This window comes from Clarias gariepinus, chromosome 13, assembly GCF_024256425.1.
Source record: "Clarias gariepinus isolate MV-2021 ecotype Netherlands chromosome 13, CGAR_prim_01v2, whole genome shotgun sequence".
NCBI classification, from domain to species: domain Eukaryota; kingdom Metazoa; phylum Chordata; class Actinopteri; order Siluriformes; family Clariidae; genus Clarias; species Clarias gariepinus.
This window is the reverse complement of record NC_071112.1, coordinates 15,365,001-15,384,191: the sequence shown is the minus strand read 5'-3', so window position 1 is coordinate 15,384,191 and position 19,191 is coordinate 15,365,001. Positions and strand designations below refer to the sequence as shown.

The following is a 19,191-nucleotide window of genomic DNA, read 5'->3' as shown; positions in this document are numbered from 1 at the left end:
CACTATATAATAAATAATATTAATGGCAGCCTTAGTGGTTAGCACTGTCACCACTGTCCAGGGTCAGGGTTTGATTCCCAGCCAGGTTCGATTCCTACCTCTGTGCGCATGAAATTTTTATGTTCTCCCTGTGCTTGATGGGTTTCCTCCCACAGTTTAAAAACATGCGGATTAGGCTAATTGGCATTCTCAAATTCCCTGTGTGTACCCTTCCAGGGTGTACCCTGCCGTGTGCCCTAAGTCTCCTGGGTTAGGCCCCCGTGATCCTGTATACAGGATAAAGCGGTATAGACAATAAGTAAGTAAAAATATATATTTTTAAAAAAGTCACCCCAAACTACAGTATTTTATTGGTGTTACTATTGCACAAAGTTTTATTTGTCAGATCTCTCTTTATTTATTTAGAAATATCATACTTTATTTAGCAATGCAAAGCTTTTAAGTCCATTATTGGTTTTACTCATTTTATAATTATAAAGGTTAAAAAGACAGATTACATATAATAATTAATTAATTTTGAAAACCATGATATAATACAAATGGTAGGCATTTTGTGAGGTTACGATTTTTCTCTAAATTGTCAAGTGTTTGTTACTAGGAAGAGAATTAACACCAGTATATATGAATTCACTATACTCTTACAAAGCATGTATATGAGAGCAAAATGAGTCAAAACTTAACTTAAAAAGACAAATACATAATCTTTTGACAATCTTGGTTTTCAATACACTTTGTCTATCTGTCAACCAATACTTTTGCATTCCCTCATTAAAAATGTTTAAAACTGAACTGCAAGCCACTAGTGCATTGCTGTCATCACTTCTTTATTCGAACTAAACTTTTATCCTTGTAAGGTTTTGGCAGTGTCAACAGTGTGGGCTGAGGTAAGTAGATGTGCATTGCCATGCCAGATCAAAACGCCCTCAGCTAGCAGTCCTCAGCATTTAATCCGAAGTTTAGACTTCAGCTCTTCAATAAACATGTTCCAATACTGGCCCTTGAGAATCCCAGAAAACTATAAGCATGCATTTTCCAATCAATTGCTGACTTTTTAATTAATCTTGGTTGGCTGAATAAATCCAAGTGATCAATCCATGCCTCTTCACCTGTAATGATTCTTTTTAAGAAACTAAAATTTTTTTTGGTATTGGTTCAAATTTAGTTTGCAAATATCTATACACTTTTTCCATACTGTGCAAAATCTTTGAGAAATAATGTCACCAGGTACAACCTCAGACCAGGTTGCGATGTCATGCAAATCATACGTGGTGCATCCATTTTTGCTCACACCACAATTCAGATGAACTGACGTAACACGTTCACACCTGCACAGCAGTGACTGGGGAGACAGTAGACTTGAACGGAAAGTGCTGATAAGACAATGTGGCCAACAGAAGCTTATAATTTTTTTTCCTATTGGAATTAGACAACTGTAAAACAGTGCATTTAAAACAGACTGGCAAAAAAAAAGAATTTATTCCAATAATGCAAGAAATAAACATGCCTGAAACACCTGTAATCTAACAATTCCAATTTACTTTTAGCAAATATGAAATATCTGTCCTGCATCACTTCTGTTAAAAAAAAAGAAAATTTTTTAAAACATGACAAAATGAAATTCTTTTTTACAGATATTTTACATAATTGTGCAAGAGTACAAATTCTGAACACATGAAATATTTTCCTTATAACACACTTTTTCTGAACTGTGTTTCATTACCAATCAACAGCGGCTTAGATTTTTCACTTGAAGTCATAGTTCTCGCTTTCTCATCAGCAGTGGCTTGCAAGAATGTTGAAGAAGTGGTAGACCTCATCCTTATCATATACAGCCACTTCAGTTGAACACTCTGTACACTTGACTGGGTGATAGACCTCTTCTTCATCCATCCCACCCAATCTGGAGTCAGTAAGACCTGCTTCTGCCTCAGGTTTAGCCTCTGCTGATGTGACCATGTGGTCCTGACGACTCTTCTTTCTGCGCTGTTTCTTCTGTTTTGCTGCTTTATACCTCAATACTTCATCCTTATTCACTGAACAGTTCATCACAAACATGGCTCTGTACTGCGTCCTATATTTCTCGTGTCTGTGTGTGGCAAAAGAAGAACTTAATCAATATTACAAATATACAATGGCTATATTACAGTTAAGAGTATGACAGTACATTAAGAGTATGACAGAGGCTGTGGCAAACCACAGTGAGAGAGGCTGCAACCTTACCTCTGACAATCCAGACATAATGTGGTCATACACGCAGGACAGTTGAGGATGGCGTCACTGCTTGGAAGAGGCTGAGACTGGTTTGTTTTCTGTCCAGATGACGCTGGGCGTTTACGGCTTCTGTACCTGTATCTAACCAAATATATACATACAAAAATAAAAGAAAAAAGAAAACATAAAAAGCTGTGCTACAATAATAAAATAGTCCATAACACATTGATGTAAAGTTAATTATGTTTGTACAATGTTACATACTGTACCTACTGTATCTCCTCAAATAAAGGCTAATTGCATCAGCAATTATAATATGTATTACAATGCACATAGCCATACGGTTATAGAATATTAATCAACATCTTTTCACCAATTAGATTTAAGAATTCAACATTACTGTGGTGTGTATGTAATATGTAATTCATAAGACAACTGTTTTACTTTAAATATCATGCTTGATTAAAGCAGAGCTGACCTTCAGTACATGTACATTTAGCCATTTGGTAAATGCTTTTATCCAGAGCAACTAACATCAGCGCTTTAAAGTTTCCATCATTAGATACAGTGCATCCGTAAAGTATTCACAGCGCATCACTTTTTCCACATTGGCCAGAGAGTCTCATCAGACTAGAGAGTTTTGTTTACATTTACATTTACATTTAGGCATTTGGGAGACGCTCTTATCCAGAGCGACTTACATTATTTTTTTTATCTCATTACACATCTGAGCAGTTGAGGGTTAAGGGCCTTGCTCAAGGGCCCAACAGTGGCAACTTGGTGGTTGTGGGGTTTGAACCTGGGATCTTCCGAACCATAGTCCAATGCCTTAACCACTGAGCTACCCCTGCCTTGTTTCTCATGGTCTGAGAGTCCTTCAGGTGCCTTTTGGCAAACTCCAGACGGGCTTCCATTTGCCTTTTACTACATTTACATTTAGGCATTTGGCAGTGCCTCTTATCCAGAGCGAATGACATTTTTATCTCGTTATACATTTGAGCAGTTGAGGGTTAAGTGCCTTGCTCCAGTCCCCAACAGTGGCAACTTGGTGGTTGTGGGGTTTGAACCTGGGATCTTCCGAACCGTAGTCCAAGTAGTTGCACTTACTCCCATCATTATGAAGGTGGTATTGCATACCATCACGCAACTCCAACCTCTTTATCAAGTTTGCGGACGACACGACTGTGGTGGGTCCCACTAGCAACAATGATGAGACTAACTTCAGGAATGAGGTGAGCCGCCTGGCTAGGTGGTGCACAGACAACAATCTCTCCCTGAACGTGGAAAAGACAGAGGAGATTGTGGTTAATTACAGGAGAACATACACCCAACACTCTCCGCTGTCCATTAATGGTGCGATCGCGGAGAGGGTAAGAAGCACCAAGTTCCTGGGTGTGCACATTACGGAAGATCTCTCCTGGTCCACCAACACTGCAGCACTAGCCAAGTCTCTACCGTCTCTACTTTCTCCGAAAACTAAGAAGAACCGAAGCCCCAACACCCATCATGCACACCTTCTACAGAGGCACCATTGAGAGCATCCTGACCAGCTGCATCACTGTGTGGTTCTGCCGGAAAACACTCCAGCGCATAGTGAGAGCAGCTGAGAAGATCGTTGGTGTCTCTCTCCCCTCCCTCCTGGACATTTACTACACCCGCCTCACACGCAAAGCTCTCAACATCGCCCGTGACCCTACCCACCTGAACTCCGAGCTTCTTTAGTCTGCTACCATCAGGGAGGAGACTAAGGAGTCTCCAAGCCAGGACAAACAGACTGAAGGACAGCTTAATCCATCAGGCAATGAGGAAGCTCAACTCCCTTCCAGCTCTGCCTCCCCCGATAGTCAGTGACCATCGGGTTCTTGGTCACCTCCCTGACTAAGGCCCTTCTCCCCTGATCGCTTAGTTAAGATGGCCGGTCAGCTCTAGGAAGAGTCCTGGTGGTTTTGAACTTCTTCCACTTACGAATGATGGAGGCCACTATGCTCATTGGGACCTTCAAAGCAGCAAAAATTTGTCTGTAACCTTCTCCAGATTTGTGTTTCGAGACAATCCTGTCTCGAAGGTCTACAGACAATACCTTTGACTTTATGCTTGGTTTGTGCTCTGACATGAACTGTCAACTATGGGACCTTATATAGACAGGTGTGTGCCTTTCCAAATCATGTCCAAGCAACTGAATTTACCGCAGGTGGACTCCATTTAAGCTGCAGAAACATCTCAAGGATGATTATAGGAAACAGAATGCGCCTGAGCTCAATTTTTTACGCTTCATGGCAAAGGCTGTAAAAACTTATGTACATGTTCTTTCTAAAAATTTTTTATTTTTAATACATTTGCAAAAATCTCAAGTAAACGTTTTTTTAATGAATTTAATCCATTTTAAAATAAGGCTGTGACATAAAATGTTGAAAAAACTTGAAACTTTCTGGATGCACTGTATATCCATGCACTGTCACTGATTAGAACTGCAATCAGTCAAACACAGTTGAGAATTTTTTTTTTATTTTTATAGTTTTTTTTTTGTTAATCTTTTAAACCTACAAAACAGATAGGTCTTTAGTTGTCTTTCTCAAGTTGTCAAAAAAAAAAAAAAAAATGCCAGTGGCTCGGCTGTACAGAATTCTACAGGAAGTTAATTTTGCGATTTAGGAGCCAGAACAGAAAACAGTAAGACATGTCTTACTCGTTTCGAGAAATATTGGGATAAATCGAGCTGTGCCGAAGGATCGGAGGAAATGTTGTACAGTGAAGGGTGTGGGAAGAAAATTGTTGGTAAGTGGGCGCTGGCCCGTTTTAATTATCTGTAAGCAAGCGTAAATATTTTGAATTTAATGCGGGCAGCTCCAGGAAGCCAGTGGAGCGAGCTGAGAAGTGTAGCGATGGGGAGGAAGTTTGAAAAGTCGTGCAGCCGCATTTTGGATGAGCTACTGAGGATGAATGGTGCACAGAGTACTCACTCTTTTCTCTTAGCGTCTACCCAGGCCTGATCACGATCATCTTCGTCTGGGTCATATAACAACTCGTCATTTGTACGTACTTGCCGCTGCTTTTTTTGCTGGATTTGAGATATCCCTGAACGACAACAGAATTAATGCAAACTATGTATCAGCATGAATGCATGTATATAAAGCACTTACACTTAACTCTGCTACATGCTCTTTTGGTTATCTTACCAGCTTGGCTGTCTTCATCAGAATCTGTGTCAAAGTAAATGTCGTCATATTGTTGAGATTGCTGCGTCCTTTCTGCGCTTTCCGTATTGCCACTAATCCGAGAGGTCTCTACTATGATTAAAAATAACACTGATGTTAAACTACAAATACACCTAGATCAACACTGCAAACATATTACACTCGTTAAAATGGTAACCTTGAGTGGATGGAGTCATCCAGTTGCACTCCATAGATTTAATGGTGCTGCTCAGTTCTGCTTCCATCTCTTTTTCGAACTCATCCCCGCTGGACGATTCGCTTTCCCCGGTCAGGTACTCACGGATGAGCTTCTTCTTCTGATCTGGGGTTCCATTAAGAAGAATGTCAAGCTCATCTTCAGAACTAAACGTGAGAAAACAGGCAAAGAAAAAAGAACGTTCTTTAACATAAGATAAGAGGGGAAAAAGAAGTGGAGATAAGCAAGACTTACAGGCAATTTGTCTCGTACAAAACCATTATCGTGAATTGTGGATAACATTTAGAAATCTTAGTATCTTAGTATTTTTATTATACAACTGATTTTAAGAATGTTGCAGGCAGATAAAATACAAATCATAAGCCATAATAAAACGTAAGATAAGTGAATAAAATGCTTAAATCCTGATAAAGAGTACACTTTTAAAATTAGCAAAGTTAGACTGGTTAACTATAACCGCGGTAAAGTTGGTTTTATATTGAATATTCACTACACGTTCAAGATTCCCTCTTCTGCTTCTCAAGAAAAAGAAAATTGACAACACACATTTTCGAACTTTGGAGTGGATAGAACACTAAGTACAATTAAAATATTTTAATATCATCTCCTGTAATGCCTGCTAGAGCTAAATCTTTCATAAACTCTGGTTACCAGCATTTATAGTAATGGAGTCACTCAGGGACTGTCTAAAAAAAAAAAACATAACCTAGACAACCATTTTTTATACTACTAAGAGAAGAATACCTCGTGACGCAGCAAACATATTGCAGTGATGGCCTACGGTATGGATTATTTGGTTGTTTGATTCATGATTATTTTAATATACATTTTTAAATGAGTGATTAACCAGACACAGCTGCTTAGGTCTCAAGACATATGCACTTTGATACAGTCTATTATGCACTTCCAAGTATGGCATAATTTAATAATTGAAAATCAATAAAATTTTTGCTATAGAAGTTACACATGTAAACATAATTGCACTGTGATCTAGTGAATTCCTGGCTACTAAATACAACCATTAGATTCTGAAAATTTTCTTTGTTACATTTTTTTGGGGTGGAGGGAAGGGGGTATTATTAAATTTCTCATGTTTATCCTCCTGAGACCCTGAGTCCTCATATGGAGCCATTACATTTTGGGTTCCCTGCACCTAATATTTCATTCTGCATAAATTTGATCTGTTGTCCTTATTAGTAGATACTTCATAGCACCACCTAGTGGTAGAAAAAGTGCAATATGCTGATTGGTGGAAACAGAAGATGACGTCAATTTCAGGGAGCATGCTATACAGTGAAGTCTGACATAAAAATAGAGCATGTACGAAACCTCATCAGAATTTATGTTCAACATTTATCAATAGTAACAAATTTGGAGGCTGCTAAATATGAAGTACTCGTTTAAGGACACTGGGGCATGGGTTCGAAAAATTGCAAAGTGAACATATAAATGTAAGGGCACACAACTTGGAAAGATTTGAAACCCACAGTTTAAATCAAGTTCTTGCTTATGGTTTTTTAGTCTTTTTTTTATATATTTTTTCTGTGCTGCCTTTCTGATTTTGATGCTGGTGTGAACCATCTGCATGCTGATCATACTACTTCTAATTCAACAGAATTGACTCAGAAAAGCAGTATTGAAAGTGAAGTAAGCTACAACTTCATTTAGGGGCATGTAAAAATTGAAATCACAGCAGACATCCAAAGTACTTGTGCCGATGGCATTGATGAGCCAGGGGTACAGCGTGCAGACATTCGGAGGAGCTGTGCATAAACATCAGCATGGTAAATGTGTTGATATTGATAACGAGCCAGAACCTAGCATAGATGCATATGGCAAGCGTTGAAAGTCTCCAGACTTAGTTTAGACATTTTGAGGGTGGAGATGAAAGACTGCATGTCCCACATAGTTGGTAGCCACTGGACAATGGTCCAATATATGACTGTCAAATGACCAGTACAAATCAATTCCAAGATGGGTAGGGTTGACTTGGTAAACCAAGAAATAGACAATTCAAATGCGGTGTGCGACGTGTAATGTGTTCCTATGTTTGCATACTGGATGCAACAGTTTGCAGTGTTTCACCCTGGAGATTAATTGGGAAACAAAGAACTGACAGACAGTTCTTACAGATGTTCTTACAGACGAAAGGAGCATTTAGAGTAGCAAGTAATCACAGGGTTCTTGGTGGTGTTGCATTGTTTTTGCACACACATGTATAGGCTACGGAATAAACAGTTACCTACTTTGTAACACACTGGTAACTTTGTGTTATGCAGTAAAATAAACCCAATGTTCCCATATGAGAACATCATTTGAAAATTATTTCCTGTTCAAAATTAATTTTTAGAATTTATACTTATGGGGTTCTACTAATCTCAAATAGCTAGGGGAAAAAAATTAAAATGCATGAAAAATTAAAGCTCGGGTCTTAAGAGCTTAAGTGAGTGATACATGTGAAAGTAATTGTACTATAATAGTCCTTTATTCTACTAACTACAACCATTATATACTTTAAAACTCAGTTGTTGTTTTTTTTTTATTTAATTCTATTAAAATTACATATAATTAAACTTCACTAGCTTTTTATGAGGGGTTATACATGTAAACCCAATTGTACTATATTCCAGTCTTTTAAAGGTAGCAGAGATAGGCTTCAGCAGCGCAAATAGAATTTTAGACAGTTATTCGTTTATAATAAAACACAATTTGACGACAGATATACGACATAATCCTGTCTGTTCTCCACGCCATCCGTAAACATTAGGGAGAGGAGGGGAATAAACCTTTCACGTTTTCCAGACGCAGTTACCTGCTACACGCTCTCTCTTCATCACTTGGTTCCTCAATCTCGTATGAGTCATACTCCTCCTTTCGGCTCATTTTTTTTTTTATTTTTTTTTACTTTAATCCAGGGGTAAATAAAATAAAGAATATAAGTTCTGCTGTGTTGTAAACCCAGGAAGCACGCAGGATGTCGTGAATGGACAACTAACTGTTTCCGGTTCAGGTTCGCACGCGCACGCACAAAACTCCTCCCTGGCACGTGATGCGTCAAAATAAAGGTTGATCAATTATTCAAATGATAAACTGCTTTATTCGTCTGAATATTTACTTCTTGGTTTTGTACACCACAAACAGTCTGGTGGCAAAGTAACCTTACAATATGGCAGTTAAAATGAGTGTGGGGTCATGTTCCCAAGGCCCATATACATGTACATTGTATTTTTGTGCTTTCCCTGTGATTGCAGACAATTTAGTTCAACAAAAGCTGTTAATTAACTGATTAGTTTAATTAGATGTGATGAGAAAACACTACTATTCAGGCCAGGGCTCAGAAACGGTGGCACGAAGGAAGTCTGTCAATCCTGCGGGCTACCAAAGAAGTTATTGACATTTGTCCAAACTCACCCCAAAAGACTTCTGACCAATACCTCCTGCACTCAAAAGAATTCAGACCAATACCTCATTCCATAACCAACACTGAAATATTCTATTCAATCCTGAAAGGAATTCAGATTAATTCCACTATTCCCCTATGAATTCTGTACACACACACTACAGGCAGTTTGGGAACACAAAGTAGCCTAATCTGCATGTCTCTGGACTTTGGGAGAAAACCAGAGTACCCGGAGAAAACCCACAGAACATGCAAACTCCATACACACAGTACAGAGGCAGGAACCCTTAACCCTGGAGGTGCTTAAAGGATTTCTGCCTAAATCCATTAAATTTTTACAAAAGCTTTGACCAAGCAAGTTTGTTTGTAATCAAACTTTTCAAACAAGTCTAGCTAGTTCTATGTGCCAAAACATGAATACTTAATACCAAAACTTAATACTTTAACCTCCTGTGACCCTGACCCAGATAAAGGATTCTCCTGAAAATAAATTACTCTAAAAATATGCAGCATTGTGCAGTGTTTAACACATTGGTTTAACCCAGTACACTCCTATATTACTATACATGGCCTGTGTTCATCATGTATTCTCCTTATCTGACCACACACGCTTACCATCATGAAAAAAACACCATCTCCCTTCATATGGGTTTCCAGTTCTGTTGCACACCTTAAATTCCCACAATGAAAATAAACAGCATCAGCGTTTCAAGCTTCTTTCTTGTATCAGATATTTTTATTGTAAGTGGTGAGAGTACATTTTAGAAATTCAAGGGAATTTTTCTGCTTTCATTCACATGAAATCAAGTTTATCGCATAAGGTAAACAGTATTAATAATCTTTTCTATGTCAAGTCCGTCATCACTGTAGCATCGGTGTTACTGTTTGTCAGCGTTCCTCCATCTGAATAAATGGAAGCTTTGGTCACATACTGTGAAAAATAAACATTCATATACAGTGCACTTAAAAAACCTGGGGAAAATGTTTTCACTTTGAATGATTTTTACAATATGAAATTAGTGTATATATTAAGGCAAACAATGATCAGGAATGAAAATGAATAAATGATCTCAATTTGCTATAGGGAAATAAAAAATACTACTAGTCAAATAAGCTGATCAATAGCAGTACAATGGAAACTAATACAACATGTACAAGGCTTTGAAGTAAGCATACAGTTTAATCACACGATTAGCTCGAAATGAACAAGTCAACTGAGCATCATCCATACAAAATATTAACAAAACTAAAGATTACAATAAGCAAAAAAAAAAAAAAAAAAAAGAGATAGAAAAACAGTTAGACATCCATGTATATATGTTGATGTAGAGATTCTCATAAAAAAAAAAGGCAATTAACAATTAGAAGTTACAAGACATGATTATGATTGTTGACAAGTAGATTCTTGTGCTGTGTGGACTTGGGAAATCTTCCACAGTGGGCCACGTAAATTTAAGGGGGTAGTGGAGGGAGTATGATGTCTCAGGTAGTGATACAAACAGTGATACATACTGTTTCTTGACTAACAGACCCCAGGTATGCGCACTCTCTCTCACACCTCCATCTTCCCAATTAGACGGGACCAAGCAGGGAACGCCCTAGTGGACCTCATTTTAGGGTCTTAAGTGTCCCCTTTAAGAACAGCCAGGCAGCTCTGCAACAACTGGAGATTACCCTTAAACAGAGGAGAGTGAACAATCAATACCATGGCAACAGAGTTTCATTCTTTTGTTTTTCACTTTTTTCTTTAATATATATGTAAACATTTTATAAACGTTACCTTCGCATGCTTGAGTTCAAGCTCAGCGAGTTCCACCAAGTTCTTTCTAAATGCTGCTACTCTTCTTGTTTTGAAATCTACCAATTCTGTGGGGGAATTAAACAGGAAGTAAGTTAACTTAACACAAACATTTTTCTCTATAGCAGTATAATCTCAGAATAACATGAATGCCATTTATACGTAAACACATTAATCACAACCAGACACTATTTGGAGAGAAAGAAAAGGATAGAAAACAACAGATACCTTGTTTAGCCGATTCTGAGATTTTCTCAAACTTCTGACAGCAAACCTGCTGGGTGGTTTCTGCCTGAAGGACATCTTTGTTTTTAGCCCTGGCTTTGTCTAGAGCTTTGTTTGCGTTCTCATAATCAACTAATGCCCTTCCTCGTCTGTACAGCAGGTCCTGAAGGGCAGAGATTGCATTTCAGAAGTCAGCACAAACAAAGCCAAATGCGAAACCTCAGAATTTATACGCTTCAACACAGGAATAGTATTACTGTAAAAAAATTAATTAAAAAATGCAAATACCACTTTAATGGTCAGCTCCAGGGTTATTGGCACGCTTGGTAAAAATGTGTAAAGAAATGTCATGGGGGCGGAGGGGAATCTCTTTATGGTTTAATACTTTAAACTTACACTACGAATATACAAGGTACATTTAGGTAAATAAAAAACTCTTACAAAAAACTTTACATTACAAAAGGCACAATTATAGATATTTTTCCTTTTTTCGTCTGTCATGTTCACTCATGTGTGTGTGTTTAGAGCTCTTAGGCAGATATTTGTAAGCTCCAGTTTCATGTCTGAGGTGACATTTCCTTATCAACATGGGGATAATTAGTGCATGCAAAATGAAACAAAAGCATTAGGCACTGACTTTTAAATAGCACTACACATAAAAATGTCCAGATATATTGTTACGGCCATAATTAAAAACATTAAAACAGAGCTGTAATGAATCTGCCTTTAACAGAATGTAAAGTATATGCTCTACCTATACACAGTAAGGTTAGCTGGAAAAACAAACTAGAAACTATTTGATAAAAAAGTGGTGCCTTTTCTTTCATGAAACCACAAATGTCAGTGTCTGAAGCTCACTTGAACTGAGTTATGTGGTAAAATACGATAATTAACATGTTTTTGGTGAAAGCTTTGCGAAAACAGAAAATAATCTAAGATGGAGTTGATGTGATCTGCAGTGACGTGGCCTGTTTTTCCTCCAAAGGCAATAGGAAACTTGCTAGAACACATGGTATCCAGACTTTATGAAAATCCAAGGGCTTTTAAATAAAACTCAGAGAACATACAACTGGGTCAGGGTTGGATGTTAATGACAAAGACCAAAATATACAGAAAAATGGTTTAATGATCACAGAACAAAGTTTTTGATATGGTAATACCAGTATCCTGACCAAAATTCTGAAAAGAACCCTGGATAAATTGGAGAAAGGAGTATTCAGGAAACTTGTATAGTTTCCACCCATGTTGCCGGAACAACTATGGCCCCCTGGGGTATGGCTCCACTGGACCCATAGAGGTATGCTGTGGTGGTGTTTGTACAACACATGCCATAAATGCTCACTCAGATTGGGATCTGGGAAATTTGGAGGCCAGAGCAACAACTTTGATCTCTCCCCATATGCAGCAGGCTGTTATGCATTGGGTGTTCTGATATCTTTTAATCATACCCAGTTTGCTTATTCAGCAACTACTGCTGCACTGGCTTTTCTGTGGGATCAGACCAGATGGGCTAGCCTTTGCTCCTCACAGGCAAAGATGAGCCTTGAATCGATTAAATGTTAAATTTCCCTCATATTTTAGGGGATATTTAGTTAATTAATAATTTTTTGTTAAATATTTTCCCCTATCTTCACCAATAATCCTACATCTGACCATGTTTGGGTATGACATTTTAATCATGCAGTGTACCTTGGCAGCTTGTGACTCCCGAAGGTAATACTTCAACAAGTCAGCGAGTTTTAGGTCCTCATCAGCAGCAACTCGTGCTTCAATTTTCTACACAGGAAACAGACATATGGTTTAAAAAGGACTACCAGGAAACAAGCAGATGACCTTATGACTTCTGACACTTTGTGTTTCATTACTACAGTCTTGTGTTGGTGTAAAAGTGCTGAGGTTGACTGAGCATTGTACAGTATTTCCTGTCAGTTCGAGGAAAACATTTCGAGGAGTTAAGCCAGTTAAGATGAACTTATATCATATTACAAGGCTTGGAACGTTGCTGTTCTGACTAAATGTTATTCTAAACCAGAACATCAGAAAAATAAATAAATAAATCTACAAATAGACATACCCGTGTTTTCTCAAAAAGCTCAGACACTTTCAAGAAAAATCTACAAAGGAACAAAATAAGGGATTAATAAAATTAGCCATTACAAAAAGGTCACCAACATTAAAGTACACTTCTAAACAGGAAGTACTTCATTTAATAGTTGGGATGCCTAAGAATACTGACACATTGACCAAAATTAACACAGTGACTTCAGAAAAGATAATGTTTATAAATTAAAGCTTTAGCCATTTGCAATGAAGATTTTTTACAATTAAAATCACACTACATTTAAATCAAACAAACACTGAACACTATTGGAAAAATATTCTGCTAATGTCCTGGATTTTGGATACAAAATCTGTTCCAGTCACGTACTTGCACATATCCGTTGAGTCCTGGGTCCCTAAAGTGTACAGCGTGGAGGCAATTCTGTTGATGTCTTCTGCAGCACCTGGGTGAAAAAGAAATGCTTCTGTTTTACTGCTCAAACACAATACACAGCTATTCCTGCACCAGACTTTGCTCTGAAAATCTGATGCCAGTGCACAGACATGAACTGATTCAGTCTACTTTTCACTCCGCTAAAAACACAAACTCAACCTGGTTATTCTGCACATCTGCAGGTCCTGTTAAGCTAGCATGGAAAAGAATACTCAACTCACTCAGATTTAGCTCACATAATGACGCATGCCAACAGAGAGATGACTCAGCCATGAGCAATATTTAGTCAGTGACGTCACCTAAAACTTCAAGTGCTTTCTTTTAGGGAAAACCCAAATTCTCAGAAATGAATACATTAATAAAGAGCAGAAATAAGTTCTACACAATGTGTGTGTGTGTACATCACTGTACATCAAATAATGCACAGTGAACTATTTCTCTCTTTACTCTCCCACACACTCTGTGTAGAATTGACATCAGGGTGGCACCATGAAATGTCAGGGCTTTTTTTAACACATTTGTTACATAAAATAAAACAAATTCATGCTCTTTGGGGCTTTAAAGGTACAAAATAAATATAATGCACAAAATATGTATAAAAGTACAATACATATAAAAGTAAAAGTTATGTTCTAACGTGCTTGACTTGAAGAATTTGCACAATACCAGAAGTATTAATTTATTCAAGAAGTAAATGCATGCAAGATGTGCCAAAAGTTCTCCACGTCCTTAGCATGTTTCAAATTACTGTCCTATGTGAACTCTAAGATAACTTTGAGTTATCTGTTTCCTTGCATCCTTTTTTTTGTCTTTTATAAATGTCAATCGGTTTTATGCTTTCATTTATGAGAAATATACCGCTTTAACACACACACACACACACACACGTATACATATACAGTGGAACCTTGGATTACAAGCATAATTTGTTCTGGATGCAGGCTCATATTCCAAAACACTTGTAAACCAAATTTAATTTTCCTATAAGAATAATGGAAACTCAAATTATTCGTTCCACAGCCCCAAAAAATAAATCAATAAAAATAATCAACACCATAATATATAGTAAAAATAAAACAAATTAACCTGCACTTTACCTTAAAAAAAAAAAAAAATAAAGTAAAAATAAATCCCGACAGGTAAGTGTTTCCGTTTGTGCGCACAGGCGCTCGGTGTGTGTGTGTGTGTGTGTGTGTGTGTAATCTTACACAGTTACCCTTCCTTCACTCTTTTTACATACACACGTGTGCATACAACGGAAACAATGTGTTACCCGCAATCCGAGGTTTCACTATATATATATATATATATATATATATATATATATATATACACACATCACTCGGCAAAAAAAGGAATGTCCTTTGACACTCAACTGTTTTTACTTTAGTAAACTTAATATGTAAATATTTGTATGAACACTAAAAGAGTTAACACCATAAGACATAAAACTAAAAATGTTTCACAATGTGTCCCTGAATGAAGGGAGGCTTAAAATCAAAAGTACCAGTCAGTATCTGGTGTGGCCACCAGCTGCTTGAAGTACTGCAGTGCATCTCCTCCTCATGGACTGCCTATTGCGGACAGTCTGAGCACTGATGGAGGGATTGTGTGTTTCTGGTGTGACTCGGGCAGTTGTTGTGGCCATCCTGTACCTGTCACGCAGGTGTGATATTCGGATGTACCGATCCTGTGCAGGTGTTGTTACACGTGGTCTTCCACTGCGAGGATGATCAGCTGTCCTTCCTGTCACCCTGTAGCGCCGTCTTAGGCGTCTCACAGTGCGGACATGGCAATCTATTGCAGTCCTTATGCCTCCCTGCAGCTGAGGAGGAACCCTGGCCATCTTTCTTTGGGTGTTTTTCACAGTTGGTAGACAAGTCTCTTTAGTGTTTAGAACTGTGACCTTAAATGCCTACTTTCTGTAAGCTGTTAAGGTCTTAACGACCATTCCACAAGTGCATGTTAGTTAATTGATTAAGGTTAATTGAACATGCATGGAAAACATTGTTTAAACCCTTTACATGAAGATCTGTAAAGATCTGTATTTGGATTTTTACATTATTGTTGAAATACAAAGTCCTGAAAAAGGGACGTTTCTTTTTTTGCTGAGTATATATTTTAGCATTCGGCGAACACCCTTATCCAGAGCGACTTAGATTTTTATTGCATTATACATGTGAGCAGTTGACAGTTAAGGGCCTGGCTCAAGGGCTCAAACAATGACAAATTAGTGGTGGTGGGGATTGAACCTGGGACCGTCCGAACTCTAGTCCAATGCCTTAAACACTGACCTGTCCCACAATTTTAACACCCCTCGCAGTTTTTAATTGTCCTGACTACCCAATAACAAAAAAATGTGTCCCACGATTGTTAAGTAATGTTAAAGAATGCTTACATACATCAAACAAGATCTATTCATGGTAAAGTTTTTTTGTCTAGTCGTCTTTGCCTATTCCCCCTCAAACTGTAAATGCTGTGCTTAAATTATAATTTCTGTGTACTGTAAATGAAAATGCTTATATAAGAAAAAAAAATAAACATACTTTTGTGGGACCTGATCATCCTATCAGACTTCATGGAGGCATCCTTGACACGGTTATGGTACTCTAGGAGGAATGTCTTCTCATGTTCAAAAAAGTCATCAACATCCTGTATTCAGACAAAGACAAGAGATAGAGAGACATCAGTGATAATTTAACTCAATCTGACAAAAAGTCAAAAGCTAATCATGGAAGAATTGTAGGCCTGGTCTATTTGTGCATAAAAAAGTTATTCATACATACTTATATGAAGAACAATATATGCATTCCCAGCAGCCAGTGGTAAATAATTTCTTACATCACCACACAATCAGATGACTGTCACATGATAGTCACATGCCTCACCTTCACACCTGCCACTAGTACTCCATCTGCAGACTTCACCACATTCTTGAAAAAGTCCTCCAGTTTCTCCTTCTTGTTTTTGCCTCGTACACTTAGCTGCCATTAGCAGAAATGAGCAAAAAGGTGGAAGTGAAAAACAACAACAAAAAAACCCCACCATCACACTAATTAAACATTTTACCAAGCTGATTATTTCCATAAAAGGTAGAGGTATGTTATGAAGTTGCTCTTAATCAAAGAATAAGGATATCTGTTTAGAATAGTTGACAATCAACTGAACAGATGATTCATGCATTCCTGGTTATAACAGGCCAGGAAATATGATGCACACTTCAGAAACGCACACACTTACATCTTGGTTGTACTCTAAGAAAACATGAAAGTTTAGGTCTTTCCGCAAGACAGGATGCGCAGCAACACGACAGAGGAAAACCTCGTGCATTGCCACAGTCTTCTTAAAGATGGCCAAGTATTCTCTGAAACACAATATGCATAAGCATCACTGATACTGACACTTACAATAATGCAAAACTAAGTGAAGCATTTTGCCAGGTGTGCAAGTGAAAGTGACTCACGCCTCAAGTTCCTGTTTCATTTTAGTAAATTCCTCCTTGGTCATGGAGCCTTCTCCCTCACCCAGCTTCTGTAGCTTCTCTCGTGAGGCATCGAAGTCTGGTCTTGGAGGAGCAGGTGGGATCTGGCAACATATCATGACCGTTATAATCCTCCTTGCTTTCAATATTGTTCTGCCTTTTGACTGCGAAAGAGTGATGCTAATGGAGCACTCACGTTAATGATATCAGTGGTCACTGTGTCAATCTAAAAATGCACAAAGCAAACACTGCATCTAATGTTAAGTGCTATGAATAATTTGCTTGAGAGGTATTATATAGCGTTCTCTGCAGAGAGCCTGGGTCCAAAGCAAATTTCAAAATAAAATAAATCAGCAACAGAGCAAGCCAGAATATTAACCAGTGCAGAGACAGACAACTGAGCAGCTACTTCCATTTGTCACACAAAATATTCTTCTTCAGAAGCAAACTGGATGCACTGGTATAGTTAAGGTGATCAAATCACAGTATAATTAACAGCTTAACTACAATACAAAATGTGTGAACTAAGGATAGGAATCATCAGTGACCACCCGATACGATATCATCATGATACCCAGGTGCTTTTCTGTTCATTCTCTAATTACCACAACTTCATAAATATTCTGATTCTATAAACGCTACCAGTCAAAATTCAAACACACCTTCTAACTCCATGGTCTTTTCTGATTTTAATTTTTACATTGTAAAACAATGCTGAAGGCATCCATATTGTAATACGCAGTAATCTCCCTTCAAACAGTTGATATTGAGATGTGTCTGCTAATTATGCTCTGTAAAGCCTTTATAATGGCTCCAAATCTGAAGTGCTGTTAATTGGTGATGTCTGAGGCAGGTAACCCTAAATGAACTTCTCCAATACAGTAGAGATAAGTCTTAGTCTTGCTTTCCTAAGAAGGGCTTTATGCAAGCCAGTTTCAATATGGTGATTGATGGATTTTGTAACTGCACCTGACAATACTGTTCTTGTAAGAACTGTTCCTGCTGACCTTAAAATAATGTGTCTTAAAATAACAACTGACCGTTGTTACTTAATTCCAAAAGTGTTTTATTTTTTAAATTTAGAAATATTCAGTATTGTTCTAGTCTGTAGAAAATATATATACACATACATATAAATAGACACACACAAACGCGTTTTTGTGTGTGCGCGCGAGTGTACTGTATACAGAAAAAATGTATCGAAAATACTAAGTTTACAAGCAGATAACGGATCTGTTGGAAAAGTTTTTCTTGTGCCACGTTATAGTGGCCACTCGGCCGTTACGGCTTTGGAAAACTGGGACAATGTCATTGTCATTTCCTGTGATGCACCATACTTTATAGAAATTCATCCCTACAGCAGTGCCTAATCAAGCTTTGTGATTCACCCCACATGATAATGTAAAAAGCTTGAAATCACTAAACTGTATTATAATAATAATCCCAACATGTTCAGACCAGCAGTTAGAACCAAATGCACACTTGATCCCATTCTCTGAAAAGTACATTTACAGACATGAGATGGTCTACATTATCACATGAAAAACTGCCCCCCTTACTGCCCTGCAGTTTTATGCTTTCCCTAATCCCAACATGCCTGCACTTAATCTTAGAAATCAGATCAGTATATTTTGAAACCCTGCATGTTATTATGAACTTCTAGATGCAAGTTGAAAATGTCTTTTCTACATTTATGCCATACTTACAATAAAGCCAGCATATTCCTCATTCTCCACAAAGGAGTCATGCAACCAGATGAACTCTTCATGTTGTCTCACCACAGAGAACTCATTCTGCTTGAAGTTGGGAAGGGTGCTCTAAAAAATCATGCCAAAACATTATGATCAGTTAGACATCCAATTCTAAAAGGACGTTTGTCATTGGAAAAGATAAGCTGCATAATATCCAGAGCTACAAGTACTGCTTGAATTAAATGTAATGTGCATTTTGCATAAGGTTGAGCTATGTGAGAATATGTCAATATTACAGTAAACCGTATGTCATAATACACATTTCTTAAAACTTTATTTATATATAAAATATATTTATTCTGTTTTGTTACTCATTCTTCCATTTTCCATCTCCTTTTATTTAATTGTTTGCAGATGTGAGATAAAAATCAAATCAAAATCTGTTCATAAAAAAATTGCAATGCAAGATCTTTATGCTGC

General features: G+C 37.7%; 2 protein-coding genes across 5 annotated transcripts in view; both read right to left on the bottom strand.

Moving 5' to 3' along the window:
- Positions 1-1,457: 1,457 nt before the first annotated feature.
- eapp (e2f-associated phosphoprotein) lies at positions 1,458-8,615 on the bottom strand. Of its 3 annotated transcripts, none has more exons than XM_053509325.1 (6): positions 8,435-8,615; positions 5,584-5,768; positions 5,388-5,498; positions 5,172-5,286; positions 2,221-2,352; positions 1,458-2,086 (listed from the first exon to the last, which is right to left on the bottom strand). In XM_053509325.1, the coding sequence occupies exons 1-6, from the start codon at positions 8,503-8,505 to the stop codon at positions 1,774-1,776; spliced, it is 927 nt and encodes a 308-aa protein (XP_053365300.1). In that variant the 5' UTR covers positions 8,506-8,615; the 3' UTR covers positions 1,458-1,773. The 3 variants fall into 3 exon arrangements, with proteins under 3 accessions (XP_053365300.1, XP_053365302.1, XP_053365301.1); XM_053509327.1 differs by having other exon boundaries at positions 2,221-2,346; XM_053509326.1 differs by having other exon boundaries at positions 5,388-5,495.
- Positions 8,616-9,736: 1,121 nt separating this feature from the next.
- The window catches only part of snx6 (sorting nexin 6), a 26,238-nt gene continuing 16,783 nt past the window's right edge, over positions 9,737-19,191 (bottom strand). For both annotated transcript variants that reach the window (XM_053510341.1, XM_053510342.1), the window contains exons 4-14: positions 18,727-18,837; positions 17,003-17,124; positions 16,780-16,903; positions 16,428-16,523; positions 16,086-16,191; positions 13,474-13,549; positions 13,120-13,159; positions 12,735-12,821; positions 11,049-11,208; positions 10,803-10,888; positions 9,737-10,697 (exon numbers count right to left, since the gene is read on the bottom strand). In XM_053510341.1, the coding sequence (XP_053366316.1) occupies positions 10,644-10,697; positions 10,803-10,888; positions 11,049-11,208; positions 12,735-12,821; positions 13,120-13,159; positions 13,474-13,549; positions 16,086-16,191; positions 16,428-16,523; positions 16,780-16,903; positions 17,003-17,124; positions 18,727-18,837 (1,062 nt within the window). In that variant the 3' untranslated portion in view covers positions 9,737-10,643. The remainder of the gene's footprint in view (positions 10,698-10,802; positions 10,889-11,048; positions 11,209-12,734; positions 12,822-13,119; positions 13,160-13,473; positions 13,550-16,085; positions 16,192-16,427; positions 16,524-16,779; positions 16,904-17,002; positions 17,125-18,726; positions 18,838-19,191) is intronic.